Raw genomic sequence first — 18,303 nt, forward strand, 5'->3', positions numbered from 1 at the left:
TTGACTGACAGCCTGTTGTGATTGCTATGACCTATCAGGCATGGTTTCCAGCTTTGGAGGTCAGAACTTCCTTCGTACTGAGGAATGTGTTTCTTATCTCTGTGTGTGTTGAGCTGGTGCTTGCCGAGGCAAGAGGCTATAGAAGAATGCCAGCTCAGAGCGATGGCTTTTGCTATGCTTTGTAAAAATGTATTATAGATATTGAATAAATGTTTGGACTTCAGACTACTGATGTGTTTGAGTCTGACATTGAAGAGGAATTGATGTGGCAGACAATTGCAACCAATTCATCAGGGTGCTGGAGAAGATGATTGATGGAGTTTGGAGAAACCCACCCAGCACATGCCCTGACCACCTCCCTGACCTCCACGCCGTCAGTATCCTACCAAGCTTAACAAGTTCAAAGATATATTGTGTATCATTTCCTACTGCTCAACAATGATGAAAAACCACTACTAAAGGACATCTTGTTAGCCTCAGAGCATTTTAAAATTCTAAAATGACCTTGAGAACGCTAGAATATCAAAGATGGCTAAGAAATTCAGCAAAGAATATTGTTCATTGAACACAACAGGAATGGCAAAAAATATATACAATTTCTGAAAAATAACAAAGGGCTCTTACCACATAAACATGAACATGGATATATTTTCTTCCCTCCCTGGGTGAATCAACAGGGTGCAGGGGAAAAAAAGGTTTCCAACTGTTTCTTCGTCTCTATAGAATGGCTCTTCCCATGGGAACTGAGTTATTACATATTTAATTACCCTTCACCTCAGAAGGTCTGAAAGATCATATCTCTCCATTTGAACCTGCCAGGGTTCTGAGATCTACAGGAAAAGGCTTTGTCTTGGTTCTACAGCTATCACAGTCTCACTTGGTGAGGACAGCCTTCTCAGTGGCTGCCCCCGTATCCTGGAACTCTATTTCATGGTAAGCTTGGCCAGCCGCTCCCTGCCCTCCTTCCATCTGCAGGCAAATATATTTTTGTTTAAGCAAGCTTCTATTGTAATAATAAAACTTTATTCATATCCCTCATGTATCTCCCAAAGGGGACACAGGGCGGTTTCCAAAAAAAAGAATGGTAAACATTCAATGCTGTCGTAAACCAACAAAAACAAATAAACAACCCCAGCCAGGATAGCTTTTACTGGGGTATTTTGTTTATCTTCCATCTGATTATATTGTTTTATATTCTGTTTGTAATTGTTTTAAATTGTTCACATTTTTTAAATCAGCTCTTTCTGGAAGGCGTCTTGAGCTCCAGTCTGGGAAGAGCCCAAGGAGCCTTCTAAGATCTACAGAGATACTTGCAGGAACACCTCAGCAAGCGAGAGTCCAAAAGTGGCAGGCCAAAACCCAGAACCTCAAGCCATGGCTGAGACCGAATGAGAGGCTCACTCCTGGGCACACAAACGACTGGGCAACATGGAAGGCACTGAACAGACTGCGCTCTGGCACCACAAGGTGCCGAGCCAATCTTCAGAAATGGGGCTACAAAGTGGAGTCTGCGACATGCGATGTGAGGGAAAGCAAACCACAGACCACTTGCAATAATGCGGTCTGAGCCCTGCCACATGCACAATGGAGGACCTTCTCGCAACGACACCAGAGGCACTCCAAGTGGCCAGATTCTGGTTCAAGGACATTTGGTATAATGCCAAGTTTTAAACTTTATATTTCTAAACACATTACAACTGTTTCCTCAGTTTCGCTTCTGATATGATAAATAAATAAAATAAAATCTGGGAAGAAGTCAGCATACGAGTGAAATAAATAAGTGAATGAATGAAAAGGGAGAGACCAATCATTGTTTCTGTGCAAGTTAAAGCCTGCTTTTAAAAAAATAATGGTCCCGCTTAAATGAAATCATGTTTTAAATAATTGTTGTTGTTCTTAAATACTCCATTTGGTATTTAGTAATAGCAGCAGTAGCAATGAAAGAGACCCTTAGCTCTATTAATCAAATGACTGAATATTTTGATCATGGTAACCTTGATCAAAGTATAATTTTTTTAGCAGTGCTGTTCCGTCTTTAAGCGGTCAGGGGCACAGAAAGAAAAACCAAGAATAAACAAGAAGAGACTGTTTGTTCTTTGAAACTTTCCACCCCCACTTCCTTCTTTTTTTTCTGTGCTGGTTGATCTGAGCCTATGCCTCTCTTCACTGGGAAAAGGAGGGAGGGAAGTTGCAAAGGAGAAAGACCAGGGAAGCAAGGAACGTGTATGATGCTTTCCGTGAAGACTTGCCTAGCCAACAACAGAAACTGCTGAGGCATTGCATGGAATCTGGGGGACAGTATTAGTTCTCTATTTGTCTGTCACATTACAAAGATGCCACTTGATTTTCTGTTCTGCATATTCTTAGCTATTGAAACAAGCGGTGAGTAATCCTTTCTGTTTTCTGCCTTGAAATATATAGGAAATAGAGTCTAGAAACTAATTTTCTCTTTGTGATATTTTGTTTAAAGATTTTTTTTCTCTGACAAATTCCTGGTTCTTTGAGATAATGACATTTCAGAGCTCTTAGCAATGCAAATATATGTCCGGCAGCTGTTATACCCAAGGATGTCAATATATTGCATCCTTTCCATGATGTGAAAGTATACCTTTGGCTCAGAATCTTTAAAAATGACTTAAAACTGACTGGCAAGCTGTATGCAGGCTTCCTTCTTGAACTGCCATATATAGATATATATATCTACACACACATACACACACACACATACTACGGTGGTTTTCTAGATTGATTTGTATTTAACTCATTCCTTCTTGAAAAACTTTTTCATTGTGTGATAGTAATATTCTGTTTCAAAGTATAGTAATGTGTTTGCTTGGTTGGTTGAAGCTCTCGAGGATGAAACACTGCAGGATGTAATAGTAAATGAAGAGAAGCAGATGAAATGTGTCATGATCACTTTTATAAAGCTTCATTGGTATATGTATATGTGTATGTATGTTTGTGTGTGTATATATATATATCGTCTAGACACTTCCTGCAGCATTCAGGTTTATTGTTAAAATGAATATAATTTATTTCATCTGTTTTTTTCTAAAATCAGACAGACTGCTATAAATTTGTAGCTATACTTGAAACATGTATCTACAGAAAAGTTACCCTTCTCTAAAGATTTGAAAATGTCAATCTGGAAATATTAGAATGGGCTATGCTATCCATTTGGAGACATAGATTTGGAGGGGACAACACTACATGAAAATTCAATTGGTGATAGAAACATGCAAAGCAAGAAAAGAAGGGAATCTGCACAGATCACTTTAAAATCGCTCTTTCTAAATTATTCCAATGTCCATTTTATATTTCTATATCATCCTGTGCTTCCTCTCCAGATTACCATCTCCCTTTTTTTTTCTTGCTCTGTGTACGTGCAAGAACTTGCTCTATGAATTGTTCACAATGTCCATCAGTCCTTTCCTTTTAATTTTATTGTTATATGTGATTGACCTTTGACATCCCCACCCACCCATTTCCCAATCCAATCTAATTGATTCAATAGGTCTACTCTATTCAGAACTAAAATAGGATTTGGGCCAATAAATGTTGGTACTGTCAACATCAATGGTACAGTGCAGAAACACAAACTATGTTTGTTTTACTTCATGTGACATCATGGGGGAATCTCTCTGTACCATGAAATCCTTTCCATGCATCTCAAAACCAAGTCCAGGGGGTTCAGAAAAACTCTGGAATATATTTTCAAATATCATTGAATGTCCCAGTAGGAAAGAAATTTCACTAAGGTAGGAGCTGAGTGTTACTACCACAATAGGTTTTAAAAAGGTAAAGGTTTTCCCCTGACGTTAAGTCCAGTCATGTCTGACTCTGGGGGTTGGTGCTCATCTCCATTTCTAAGCCGAAGAGCCGGCGTTGTCCGTAGACACCTCCAAGGTCATGTGGCTGCATGGAGCGCCATTACCTTCCTGCCGGAGCGGTACCTATTGATCTTCAAGGGGTTTTTTTCTCAAGTACTCAGAGACTTGAGAAATTGCAAGTCACTTCTGGTGTGAGAGAATTGGTTGTCTGCAAGGACGTTACCCAGAGGACGCCTGGATGTTTGATGTTTTAACATTTTGTGGGAGGCTTCTCTCATGTCCCCGTACTGGGAACTGGAGCTGACAGAGGGAACTCAACCCACTCTCCTCAGATTCAAACCGCCAACCTGTCGGGCAGCAGTCCTGCTGGCACAAAGGTTTAACCCATTGTGCCACCAGGAGCTCAATGGTACTCAGAAGTGCTTTGGCAGTTACATCACTTTGGGACCAGAAAACACAGCACCCAAACACGAGTCAAAGAACATGCAAGGCACTGCAGACTAACTCAACCAGAGAAATCAGCCATAGCAGAGCACTTGATGAACCAACCTGGACACAGTATATTATTTGAGAACACAGAAATACTTGACCACTCCAACAACTATCATGTCAGACTACACAGAGAAGCCATTGAAATCCACAAGCATGTGGACAATTTCAACAGAAAAGAGGAAACCATGAAAATGAACAAAATCTAGCTACCAGTATTTAAAAAAACTCAAAAATCAGAACAGTAAATAAGGAACAACACTCTAAAAACAGAGGAGTTCCAGACACGAATCAATCAGGGGCAGCTAACAACTCTGAACAAAGGATTCCCCCGGCAGAAAGAAGCCAGGGGATGAAGCTATTCAATACTAATTAAGGTGATTCATTACAACATTTGCACTGGCCTCCAACTGACAAGAGTTTTTCTCTCACCCTGGACTTTCCACAGATATATAAACCTTCCTTTCTTAGTTTTTCCCATATACCTCACAACCTCTGAGGATGTCTGCCACAGATGTGGGTGAAACGTCAGGAGAGAATACTTCTGGAACATGGCCATGAAAGCCTTCAACAACGACTTGCACAATGAAACAAAATGTTTGCTTATTAAGGCTGTTTTCTGAAGTGCCATATAAAACCTTGGATTGACTTCATTGTATCTGTTTTGCATAGCATTAACGTGATCAGAGATAAAGGCAGGAGAAATGCCTGGAAAGTGTAGATTAATAGCAGAATGAAATCTGCTCTGTGAGTATATCACAAACATTGTGTACTTCTCATTTTGTCCAGGCGTGGGCAAAAATTGGATCAGAATCTATCATCAGGCTTCTTGGTAACTGATAGTAGACTGCCCGACATTTCTGACTTTTCAACAGCAACAACAACTAGAAGCTGTGCTTTTTCTGACTGCTGACATTTTAAAAAATTGGGTGCAAATTAAGGGTACATTTTATGCTAAACAGCACAGTTTTCTTATTGGAAACAAATTCTTGGACTAATTTTCAGGCTCAGAGTACTCTTTGCTCCTCCTTAATTCCAAGTGTTTCTCTGCCTACTGAACCACTATGGGGAAAAAAGATTTCAGTAAATAGACTCTAGCAACGTAGTAAAAACAAAACAGAAATATCACACAAATAGAGACATGAATGGCAGACATAAGAGAAGTCAATGATGACTAGCTTCAGTTGGAGACTGATGATGTGGCTAATGTTGAACTTCAAAGCTACCTAGGTGTGTTCAAGGAGTGGAGGTGTGTTCTGTTGGAATTCAATCCCACAGTGCCCAAGTCTCAAGTTCTCAATAAGGAACAGTTTGGTTAACTTAGAATAGGGTAAGGATTTCCCTTCCTCCATGTCTCCTGTGTAGAATTGATACTTTTCTACTACAAGCCTGACTGACTTAAGTTTTCTTATATCCTAGTATGGAGAGTATGAGCTGTGTGCTTTGCGATCTCTCACTGCATGTGTGACAGAGAGATATAGTGATGGATGATTTTCCCCTCTCTTCCCCTCTTTGAAACCTTAGAAGAAATGACTGTTAGAGTAGCACAGACCCAGTTATTTACTATTAAGAAATGCAGTTATTATTTATTACTGTAAATAAACCGTTTTGTGATTTTTTTAAGATTGGACTCTGCATTTTTGCCTGCCTAAGCTCTGAATTCTTTACAGCCACATCACACGGCATCTCATGCTCTGCTCACTAATGAGCTGAATGCTCAACTTTTTATCCTTTTTGTTTTTGGATACTCTGCTAATTTTAGGGTAGCTTTCTCTAACATGTTCAAGGGGTGGAACTTCAGCTAGGTCATCTGACCTTTCTGAGAGCAAAGCCAGCAGTTGAGCTCCAGCTGCTGAAGAAGAAAGTGGGGAGCCATCTAGCCAGAGGTACTCTTCACCTTGCAGAAAAAAGCTGAGTGTTTTTTGTTTTTTGTTATTTAAAGGCTGGGCACTTGTTTATAAGTTGGTGAGTGTGTTGTTAAGGCTTTGGGATTGTTCTGGTGTCTACGGAATTGATCCCTCTGCTTGAGGCCTTGTGTTTAAGGCTCTGTGCTTAAGAGGGGTGGAGCTTTGGTTCTGCGTTTGAAATATGTTCAAGGGGTGGAGCTTCAGCTAGATCATCCCACCTTTCTGGGGGCAGAGCCAGTAATTGAGCTTCAGCGATGCATGCAATTTGTTCAACACTAATCTTTGGAAAAATAATGAACATGAGAACTATGGGGTTTTGAGAAGAAGGGCCAAAGTTCAGTAAAAGTTCTTGTTTGGTAACCTGGTCACCTGGATATGGAGTGGGGGCAAGCTGTTCCAATTGCATGAAGCAGCTGTGGGATGTACATCATCTTGACAGAATATCTAGTGAGCTACATCTGCAGCAAATGCAAACAACTCATTTTAATGGAAGAGAACATCCAGCAACTTAAGATTCATATAGAGACACTTAAGGACATTAGGAAACTGTTGTATCCTGGAGCAGAAACCTCTCTGACCTTAGACACCTCACCAGTTGAGTATAACTGTGAGCAGTTTATTGAAGGATATATGAGAGCAAAGCAATGAAAATGATGCAAACAGTTTAGTCTAAAAAGCTATCTTCAATAGGCATGAATTAGTCCATGAATTTCCTGGTACAAAGACAAAACACAAGAAACAAAGTTGAAAAATCCACAAGAACAGGAACTTGGCAAAACAGGAACCATGAAACTAGAAATGCACTTGAAAGACTCATGAAAATCCAACATTGACCAGACTGAGGTAAAAGCCCTCCCTTGTCTCTTATAAAGCCTTTCCTGTCTTATGCAATGAAAAAAAACAAATTCCGTTTCACTTTTCCGCCCTATAATTATTTATTTTCCCTCCCCCCCCCCCCCCCAGATGGGCTGACCTTCACCAAACCTGTGAAATCTCTTTGTTTAGAAAATCCTTCCCTTCTATCTTCAAGCTCATTAAATTCTGCACCTGACAAATCATCCTCAGAAGACTGATTTTCAGAGAACGACTGCTGTGGGGCCTCTCTCAGAAATTTGGCTGTGAGCATCCACACTCTGTTCAAGAGACACCTCAGGCCTTTCGGAGCCAGGCCTGTCAGGAAAACTATCATTCCCATTGTCATCAGACACAGGCCCAGAAACCTCAGCACTACAACAGAAACTTGAGTTTTTCCTAGACACAGCCCAGCAGGCTATTCTAGATACACAACTCACATCAGAACAACATTCAGGTTAAGGCTATAGGGAAGTCACTTCAAATGTGGAGAAGGCTGATACTTGGAAAAAATTAACATTTAGAAAGAGAAAGAGGACCAGGCATCATTCTGTTAATCCTTCTATTAATCTGGAATTATACAATTGATTTCAAGTTCTCTCACCTGTAACCGATAATGAGGTCATACAACACCTTGGGGAGGATGAGCAGTTCTTAGATACAGCTGAGTGGACCGTCCTTTATCAATGTATGGGGGTTGTCTCTGGAGGGAGAATAGTTTACAAACATGGAATTTGCAATCACAGAGTGAAGCAGAGGCTCTTTCCCCAATCCTAGATGAGGCAGAACAAGAATACACTAGGGAGAATGAGGGTTTTTTGCACATGTCTGACTGCATTATACTTGATGACTGCAGGGGGGATATCTCTGAGGAGGAGGCCAGTTTAGAGCTACACAATCCAGTTCAGCAATAGGGCCAGTTTTCAGGAGATCTACAGAACACCTTACAGGAAAGAAATCCTTTCCTGTAACAGTAGATGGGTGTTGGTCATAGGCGACTCCCTCCTGAGAGGAACAGAAGCAATGATTTTCCAACCTGATAGGATGTCTAGAGAAATATGCTGCCTCCCTGGGACAAAAATCCACTACATAATTCAGCAACTGACAAGACTCAGCAAGCCCTCTGACCTTCCCCCTTTCATGTTAGTTCATGTAGAAACCAATGATACTGCAAGGCGTAGTCTTCAAAACATCAGAAAGGGCTTTGAAGCTCTTGGAAGAAAGCTAAAAGATCTTAATGTGCAGATGGTCTTTTCAGCTCTCCTTCCCGTTGTACAACACAGCCCAGGAAGAGTTAGAAAAATAATAGAGGTGAATAACTGGCTCGACAGGTGTTGTCAGGAAGAACAATTTGGCTTTCTGGACCATGGTCAACTCTTTCAGGAAGACGGCCTGGCATGGGATGAGTTGCACCTCACGGAAGTAGAAAAGAATGTTTTTGTTCAAAGGCTGACAATCCTGATCAGGCAAACTTTAAACTAGGTTGTGTAGGGGAGGGTGACATTATCCTTGGGAACAGTAGTTTATCAAGTAGTTTATCAAACTAGGTTGTGTGGAGGAGGGCGACATTATCCTTGGGAACAGACAAAAGACTAAAGAGAGAGTTGGACAAACACAACAAGCACCAAGAAGTGAGGGGACAATAATCTCAAATAAATAGCTAAGGGGAATGTCCCATGACTGTAGATGTCTTTACATTAATGCCCAGAGCATGGGAAATAAACAAGATGAGCTGGAACTCTTAGCACGACAAAGCAATTACAATGTAATAGGCATAACTAAAACCTGGTGGGACGAGTCCTGTAATTGGAGTGTAGCAATGGAGGGGTATAACCTATTTCAGAGAACTAGACCAAACAGGAGAGGGGGTGGAATAGTATTATATATCAAAAATATTTACACATGTGAAGAGATGCAAGATTTCAGTCCTGGAAACCAGGTTGAGATGATCTGGATAAGAATTAAGGGAACAACAATTTAAAAAGATGTAATTGTGGGGGTCTACTACAGACCTCCAAGCCAGATAGAAGAACTGGATGAAGTCTTCCTTGATCAGATGACCAAACATGAGGAAAGAAGAGCAAACATGCAAAGAGCAAACTGTGCCAGCAAGGAGAAAAAATGAGAAGTTTGAAACAACCAGTATGGATGTCCAAAGAACATTTTGCTGAGCTAAAATTTAAAAGAGACATGCACAAGAAATGGAAAAGGGGGGAATCACCAAAGAGGAATTCGAACAAATAAACAACTTATGTAGGGAAAAGGTTTGTAAGGCACAAAATGAACTCAGGCTTGCCAGAGAAATTAAAACCAATAGAAAGGGGTTCTTTGGTTATGTCAGTAGAAAAAGGAAGAAAAAGAAATAGTAGGGCCTCTGCATGGAGAAGGTGGTGAAATGCTAACAGGGGATAGGGGAAAGGCAGAGCTGCTCAACATCTTATTTGCCTCAGTCTTCTCCCAAAAGAAGATCGGTGTTCAACTGGAGCAATACAGAGCAGACAAGGTAATAGGGTAAATTCAACCTAAAATAAGCAAAGCAGTAGTCCCGGAATACCTGGCAACTCCAAGTGAATTCAAGTCTCCAGGGCCAGATGAACTACATCCAAGAGTATTGGAGGAACTAGCAAAAGTCAATTCAGAACCACTGGCAATAATCTTTGAGAATTCTTAGAGAACAGAAGTCCCAGCAGACTGGAGGAGGGCAAATGTTCCTGCCTTCAAGAAGGGGAAAAAAGAGGACTCAAATAATTATCGTCCAGTCAGCCTGACATCAAAACCAGGAAAGATTCTGGAGCAGATCATTAAGGAGGCAGTTTACAATCACTTAGAAAGGAATTCTGTGATTACTAAGTCAACATGGATTTCTCAAAAACAAGTCATGCCAGACAAATCTTATCTCTTTTATCGATAGAGTTACAAGCTTGGTGGATGCAGGGAATGCTGTGGATGTAGCATATTTTGATTTCAGTAAGGCCTTTGACAAAGTACCCCATTACTTTCTTGCAAGCAAACTAGTCAAATGTGGACTAGGCAATGCCACTATTAGTTTGGATACCCATCAACTATCCTTTCACTACTAAAAGAATTGAGAGAAGATGTTTGAATGAAAATAAAAAGATGGTTCCTGACCTAGGGTGAAGAAGCCCTACAACTTCCCTGTCTTAAAACTATTCCAAATGAGGAGATCTAAATGTAGAATCCCTAATTCTGAAGAAATAAACAATGGTTTAGAAAATTGTCTGAGATTTTACACCATGTTTATAGTTAATTTTCACTAAAGTTATTTCCTTCACATTTTGGCAAAATACAACATTGCTCTCCTCACTTGAGATACAATCTCTTGCTATTGTATTTTGAAGTTGACTCCATACATATGGAATCCAAATAATCAAGGTGATGTAACTGAACATATTTCAATATATAGGCATGTAAGAACATGAGTATTTACCATGAGTAGGTTGAGAGACTTCAATGCTTTTTCCTCCACAAATGCTAGATAGCACTTTTTAAGTGCATAACAAATTTAAAACTGATCTTTTGAGCAATGAATCATGCACATTTATTCATTTTGCTCCTCATGATTCTTCTTAGTTAAGGTAGCTTTCTCTACAGGTCCATGAGCCACTTTTTCAAATGATTCATTTATCCATTTGCATGGCAAAAGTTATGTTATGCAAATGTCTATTTACTCAAACGCTCTAAAGAAATGCAATGGAAATCAAGAAATCAAGCATAAAACATCTTCACAAATGTCACTTCCCTGGTGAAAGAGAAATATAATTTAAATGAACAAATAGGAAAGCTTGCTAGGGCATCAAAAATAAGCTTTTTAATGTTCCTTTCATCCAACATGATATTACACATGGCAATATTTAATGTTGGTGATTAAAACAGGCACAGGAATAAACAAGAAACCTAAAGTGGGAGATGGAATTTCTGTAGCACAACAAAATCCCTCTTTATGACCTTTGAGTCTTTGTTGATGTTATACCCAGTATCCAGGAGAGGACAACTGGAGAGAACAAATCAGATCTTGGTAATACATACCAAATCTGCTATCTCATCCACAATTAATTTATAGACGAGATTCTATTTGGACTGAGCTGTCATTCAACTAGAGCTTTTAATAGCTTAGGATAAACTGGTAAAGTAACTAGAAACTATTTGGTTTAAAAAGAACCAGATGAGGATACAAGCATATGATATAAAATCAAAAGCACTGAATGGAATTCTTTAACAGAATTAAAAACCTCTACAAATCAATCCATGATTGCTCATTCTTCATTCTAAATGAGATTAGTTTAATCATTCTTGTGGAAAGTCTGCAATATTGCTTCGAGTACAAGTACTGCTTGATCCTAAGGAAGAAATTAAGAATTTGCTCACTTGGGACTGGAGTGAACAGATAGGATTCATCTATGAATAACTAGTTTGTCAAGGAAAAATTAGAAAAGAGGGGAAGAAAATATTTTAAAAGGTAAAGGAACAAAGAAGGCAGACAATGATGGGATGTTCGCAAAGTTAATTGAAAGAGGTCAGTCATCATAATGAGCTGGGGCAATGGAGTGAACCCTGGGAATGTAATTTGATATGCAAAGTGGCTGTTAGTTTGTTCTGCTGGTTGATGGAAGCCAAACACCAGCAAATGAACATGAAAGGAAATAACTCCCTAGTTTCCACTGTAACAACTGCCTTGTCACAAACCAGAAAGGGGGTGGAGAAGACCTCCTGTCCTTAAGGTGTGCTGCCAGTAATGCCATTGTTGCAGGTGATGTGGAGGGCTATGATTCCTCCCACCATCCTTTTCTTCCAGCTGTGATGATATCATTGCTCCTGACAAGAACCTTGGTTGTACCCCTTAAGTTGTGGATGTGTATTTGCCTTCTCTAGCATTGTTGGATCTCTAGCTATTGTTGAACAACTCCCCAAAGCCCCCAACCACTGGCCATACTAACTGAACTAGGATCTGTTTTAGAGGTCCCAAGGAAGAAGCACTAGAAGTTACTGAGATGAGCAGGGAACATGTGTGAAAGTGTGAAGGTGGAGTAGGAGGTGTTAGAATTACTGACTACAGGAGAAATGGCCTAGGACAGTGGTTCTCAGCCTGTGGGTTCCCAAGTGTTCTGGCCCAGAAATCCCAGCCAGTTTACCAGCTGTTGGGATTTCTGGGAGTTGAAAGCCAAAACATCTGGGGACCCACAGATTGAGAACCACTGGCCTAGGAAGAGCAATGTTCTGTAGGTTCCCAGTTATTATGCGGAGGGTCTTCATAATTGTGTAAACTACCAGATGGATTACCAAGGAAATTGTTTGTTCAATCTGATTACATTCTGCTTAAATATGTCTTTGTTTCTCTCCACCTCCTCATCTTTTACTCTGTTTGGGCAATAGGACTCCACACTTCACATCAGATATTTTTATATGGATAAACAATCTTTCTCACAGGCCACTTTTGAATTACACGCCACCAATTAAATTGCTCTACTCAAAAGGTGACATTTGCAGAGTAACATTCTCGGGTGCTTCTTTTTTAAAATGCAGGTGAAAAATGCTAGATCAAAACAGACTTCAGCTGGGTGATCTTTCCTTCTTTCATTTAGCAAATGTTGTAAGTTCTCAGACAGGGGACAGAAGATTTCCATGTGTAAATGTTTGCTCTCACTTACGGCTTTAACAAATACTCCCCCAGATTTCTTGTCTTGGTTTCATTTTTCAAGTTTTTTCAAAAGGCAGATTTTGAAACCTATGCCCAAATATAGAATACAAATCTCAGGCTATGTATACAAAGGCAAATACTCCCTTTCACTGGTTCACTAGTGAATACATAGTTTGAAAATTATGATAGTTATGTTCAGAATTTGCATGCAAAGCACTTATTCTACCATTGAGCTATAGCCCTTTCATGAACTTGCAATAGAGGGCCCGGGATTTGGGTCTCAGCAACATATCTGTTTCTAAATTGTGCCACTTATATGGTACTACCCTTTGCCACTATTAGCAATAATTTACTCTTGAACATCCAGAGCTGTACTTCCAGGACATAAAAAAAGAATATTTATCTCTGTGGAGATACACAGAGATTGAGATAATATGTGTAATATGGAACCACATCTCCATTTCTTGTGTAGAAATTTAATGCAAATGGATGAATCATCCAGGAATGCGTCAGTCAATCACTTGCTCACAAATTGTTCAATCTGACTGATTTTAATTTCTTTAAATAAAATCTAGCCTTCTTCTGTTTGTTTTAATAGCAATTCATGCTGCTTCAAGAACTCATGATTCAGAAATTGGTGTCCCATGTCCTCTTGGCTATTTCCCCTGTGGGAATATCACAAAGTGCTTGCCTCAGCTTCTCCACTGCAATGGAATAGATGATTGTGGGAATCATGCAGATGAAGACAACTGTGGTAAGCAAACCCCTAACTCTTATTATCACGAGTTCACAACACATCAGCACAATTCATGTTTTCAAAGAGAAACATTTTGTAGAGTTGAATAATGTTTTCAGAACTGTTATTGGCATGTGCAGTCAATCCTTCACATTCACTGGGATGAGGAGGAGGACCCCGTGACAGTAGAAAAATTGTAAATTAAAAAATACTAGATTTTTTACCCGAGAGGACACCTCTTTAGGAATCTTCATATCGTTCAGTGAATCTTTACTAATGTCTAATGGATGTTGACCATAGAGTTATACTGGAGGACCTAGAACTACCTAGAGAGACCATAATAATCAGAGCAACAAATAATTTAATATTATTTTTTATATTCCACTTTTTCTCTCTGGAAAAGAGACTCAAAGTGGCTCACAATAAATCAATACAATACAATCAAAACCTAAACATATACCAACATTAAAATGGGATTAAACATGAGCAATATTAAAAATAGACAATTTAAACCCTTAAAGCCAATTAAAACATATTCATAACTAAAATCACAGACTTGATCTTAAAAACCTCCTTCTTTAAAAGCCTGTCTGAATAAAAAGGTTTAGCCTGCCACCAGAAGAACAGCAAGGAAGGGGCTATTCTGGTTTCCCTGGGCAGGGAGTTCCAGAGTCAAGGAGAAGGCCTGCTCTTTCATTCCCACCAACCGAGCTTGAGATGGAGGTGGGACTGAGAGAAGGGCCTTTTCTGAAGATCTCAAGGCCCAGGCAGATTCGTACAAGGGGATGTGGTCAGCCAAATAGCCTGGGACCTCAACCATCCAGGACTTTAAAGGCCATAACCAGCACATTGAATTGTGTCCAGAAACAAATTGGCAGCCCAAGGAGCTGCTGCAACAGGGGAGTTGTCCGCTGTCTGTAGCCAGCCCCAGTTAGCAACCTGACTGCAGCTCTTTGGACCAGCTGCAGTTTCTGAACACTCTTCAAAGACAGCCTAGTGCATGACAATAATCCAAATGGTATGTAACTAAGGATCTCATTAGATTCAGCCCCCCCCCCCCAGTTTCTATACAGTTTTGAAATGGTTTATGGATTGAGTACATCATGTAAGACAAAACTACTTCTGTCGATCACCTGTGGGAATCCATCTGTAAACTATTTCAAAAGTGTGTAGAAATGGAAGATTATTGAGTCGAGGAGGGATCATCTTAAGAGCTCCTGATTTTTGCGGAAACAATTGAAGGTGCTTAATTTAACATGTGATGGGATCTGTCAGATTCGCCCATGTTAGATCACTTTAGTGACGTTGAAGAGTGGGCTTTCCTCTGGACAATCATCAATAACCATCAATTCTCCTTTTCCCACCAGTAATCCTCTTGCATGATCGTTTTATGATAGTTTTTAGAATTAATTTATCCATCAAGAATTGCGCAATTTCAATATATATTTCCCCCTTTTTTACACCTAAATTTTGGACTTCCTCAATTTTGAGGTTTTCCTTTTTTAATTAAAAAAAAATAGAAAGCAGTATAGACAAGGGACTACACTTACCCAGGTGATAACTTAGATTACTGTAGAAATAGACAAAAGTACATAGCTTGTGTTGGGGTGAATATATTATCTGTTTTCATTATAAATGTGATAGAACAAAACATTATGTTAAGAAGATGATTCACCTCACTTTCCTCCAACCCAATGGGATGAGAGTTGGCATGAACCACCATGGCCAGATCTGGCATCTCAAGAAACAGATACAGTTGGCACACAAGCTTTAGATGTGCAAAAGCATTCCTGCCCATCGTAGAAACCTAGGCCTCAAGGTTCAACACTAAGTTCAGGAGTATTCCCAAACTGCAGACCTGGGTCTTCAGGGTGGGTGTAACCCCATCTAACACAGGTCGAATCTCTTTTCCCTGATCTGCCTTCTGACTGACCAGGAGCACCTCTGTCTTGTCTAGATTTTCAATTTGTTTGCCCTCATCCAGTTCATTACTGATGGCAGACACTGGTTTAGGGTTAAGACAGCTACCTTGGTTTTAAGTGGAAATGAATAATAGAGTTGGGTGCCATCTGCATATAATTGGCACTGCACTCCAAAACTCCAGATGACGTCTCACAGTGGTTTCATGTATATGTTGAACAGCATGGTGGACAAAATAGAGCCCTGAGGGACACCACAGATCAGTGACCAGGAGTTTTGAAAAGGGGTCCCCCAGCACCACCTTCTGGGTGCACCCCTGTAAGAAGAAATGGAGCCACTCTAATACAATGTCTCCAAGTCCCATTCTATCAAGATGGCCCAGAAGGATACCACAGTTGATGGTATCAAATGCTGCTGAAAGGTCCAGGAGAACCAACAGGGACACACTCCCCTGTCCAGTTGTCTGTTTAGGTCATTCACCAATGAAACCAAAGCTGTCTCTGTTCCATAACCAACGGTGAAACCAAATTGAAATGGATTTAGATAATCAGTTTCATCCAGAAACCCTTGGAGTTGGGAGGCCACCATATGCTCCAATACCTTGCCCAAAAAGGGAAGGTTGGACACTGTTGAACAGCTCATACAGTCAGGAAGTTCTTCCTAATGGAATCTCCTTTCCTGTAATTTGAACCCATTGATCCGAGTCCTAGTTTCAAGGGCAGCAGAAAACAAGTCTGCTTCTTCTTCCTTATGACACTCTTTCACATATTTACACATGGCTATCATGTCTCCTCTGCAGTCTAAATATAATCCAGTTCTTTAAGACGCTCCTCTTAGGGCATGGTCTCCAGATCTTTGATCGTTTTAGTTGCCCTCTTCTGGGCACCTTCCAGCTTTTCAATATCTCTTTTGGATTGTGGTGCCCCGAACTGGACACAGTATTTCAGGTGAAGTCTAAGCAAAGTAGAATAGAGAGGCCCCATGACTTCCCTCAACATGCTGGAGACCAAAGCAATGACCATCACATTTCTAATAAACATTACATCAAGAGAGCAATCCTGTATACATCCATTTGAAGATGTATCCCATTGTATTGAATTCACCTTATGAATTGTGTCATATAGTGACTTCATTAGCATTTATCCCCAAACAACTCAGTTCTAGACTTTAAACATAAAAGGCATATTTCTTTCCCATTATTAATAGCTTTTTTAGAATATTAATATTGGTCAGAATTGCAAAATTGCACATGATGGCTTCAGATAATCTGGTGCAAAATATGATGATTGAGTGAATATTTCTAGAAGATAGCTTGCAGAAAAGGTCAGTGTTTCAATAGAAATAAAGCCTGATTAAGAATATAATATAAAGAGGATTTTATAAGAGAATCATCTAAAGTCTCAGAATTAAAATAGAATGCTATGAATTTAGGCATATTAATACAACTTCACTGCATGTTTCAGTAGTCTCAGACTGCTCATCCTATCCGCTGTGTGCTGAAAATATTGAGGATATCCATTACAAATGCCAGAAAGTTATAAAAATTATAGCCTCATTTTTTGTGACATACTTATTGATGTGGTGGGAATAGTAAATTATCAACACAAAGTTTTTCTCTAGATAGAAAATGGACATGAGATGTCCTTATCTCAGAGCTTGGAAAAGCAGTTTTTGTTTTCAAACTATGGTTCCCAGAATTGTCCTGCCAGGAAGAACAGTAGTCTAAATTCCTGCAGCTTATACCTCTCTGACCTAGGAATTTTGAACTAGAAAACATGAACAGGAGGCATTTAAGGTTTGGGAGCATTCTCAAGAATGGTTGGTTGTCCTGTGTCAATGGGATGCTGAGTTCACTCTGAGTTTTAGTCTGAGACTTTAGAAAAGTTGCTGAAGATGCCAAAGCAATTTTGAAATAGAATTCAGCCCCTTGAATAGCTGTCGTAAAAATTTAGAGTAAAATTTGGAATAGATTTACTGATCCACAGACATGGAATCCAGTAGCACTACCAGGCATTTGCTCAAGGTCACCCAGTGGGTTTCCCTTCCCAAGTGCAGATTTGAGCCCTGGTCTCCCAGTATCTGAGTGCAACAACCACCACATCACTGTCAAGTAAACAAATGGAATCTCAAGAACCATCCTAGTCCCTATGGTTTTTTACATCACAGTCTCAGTCTTCACCCCTAATTAATGTCACCCATTTGCTCCAAAACCCAAAAAGCTCACACCAGTGAACTCGGCAACAGAAGCACCAGGGAAAGTTCACTGGTGGCCTGAACTCTCCAAAATCAATCTTGATGATTAGACCCTGGCTACTATCCCAGTTTTATTATAATCCAGCAGAACTACCTCTTGCCAGAGAACCAGTTGTTCTTGGCAAAATAACAAATTCTTGCTTTTGAATTATTGTGTTATCGAAGAAGGGCATAGTAGAAAAAGTTGAATACAAATTGTTTCCCCATGGGCTACATGTCCAGACTTTCCATTATAGATAAAGTTTTGTGTCTAACAAATATTGAACTCCTGGATGAAAACTAAATCTCTTGATGTAACTGCAACAAACCATAGAACCATAGCTACAATGCCACATAACGGGATAAGCCATGGTGATGATGGCAATCCTCACTTATTGGTTACAAGCACTACAGTAATGTTTGTTGCCTTATTATCCCACTTTTAGTGGAAACAAGCAGCTGAATAATTAGGGGGCGCTTTCTTGGAGGAGAATGGCTAAGCTCTGCTTTGACTGTTCCCTCTCAGGAAACAGTGTTTTCACTTCCCCTTTGTATAGTGCCTCTGAAAATCAAACAATACTGTATTATTTTCTGAGAAAAGAGACATCACTTATGTATAGCTATTTTTAACTGCCTTTAAGTTAGCTTTGAACTTATGGTGACCCTATAAACCCAAGTTAC

General features: G+C 39.8%; 1 protein-coding gene across 1 annotated transcript in view; it reads left to right on the forward strand.

Moving 5' to 3' along the window:
* The first annotated feature begins 2,112 nt into the window (after positions 1-2,112).
* rxfp1 (relaxin family peptide receptor 1) overlaps positions 2,113-18,303 on the forward strand; it is a 46,225-nt gene continuing 30,034 nt past the window's right edge. Inside the window, exons 1-2 of the mRNA XM_008111922.3 lie at positions 2,113-2,382; positions 13,333-13,488. Of these exons, the coding sequence (XP_008110129.2) occupies positions 2,334-2,382; positions 13,333-13,488 (205 nt within the window). The 5' untranslated portion in view covers positions 2,113-2,333. The remainder of the gene's footprint in view (positions 2,383-13,332; positions 13,489-18,303) is intronic.

The sequence above is a fragment of the Anolis carolinensis genome, chromosome 5 (genome assembly GCF_035594765.1).
Source record: "Anolis carolinensis isolate JA03-04 chromosome 5, rAnoCar3.1.pri, whole genome shotgun sequence".
Classification (NCBI taxonomy): Eukaryota; Metazoa; Chordata; class Lepidosauria; order Squamata; family Dactyloidae; genus Anolis; species Anolis carolinensis.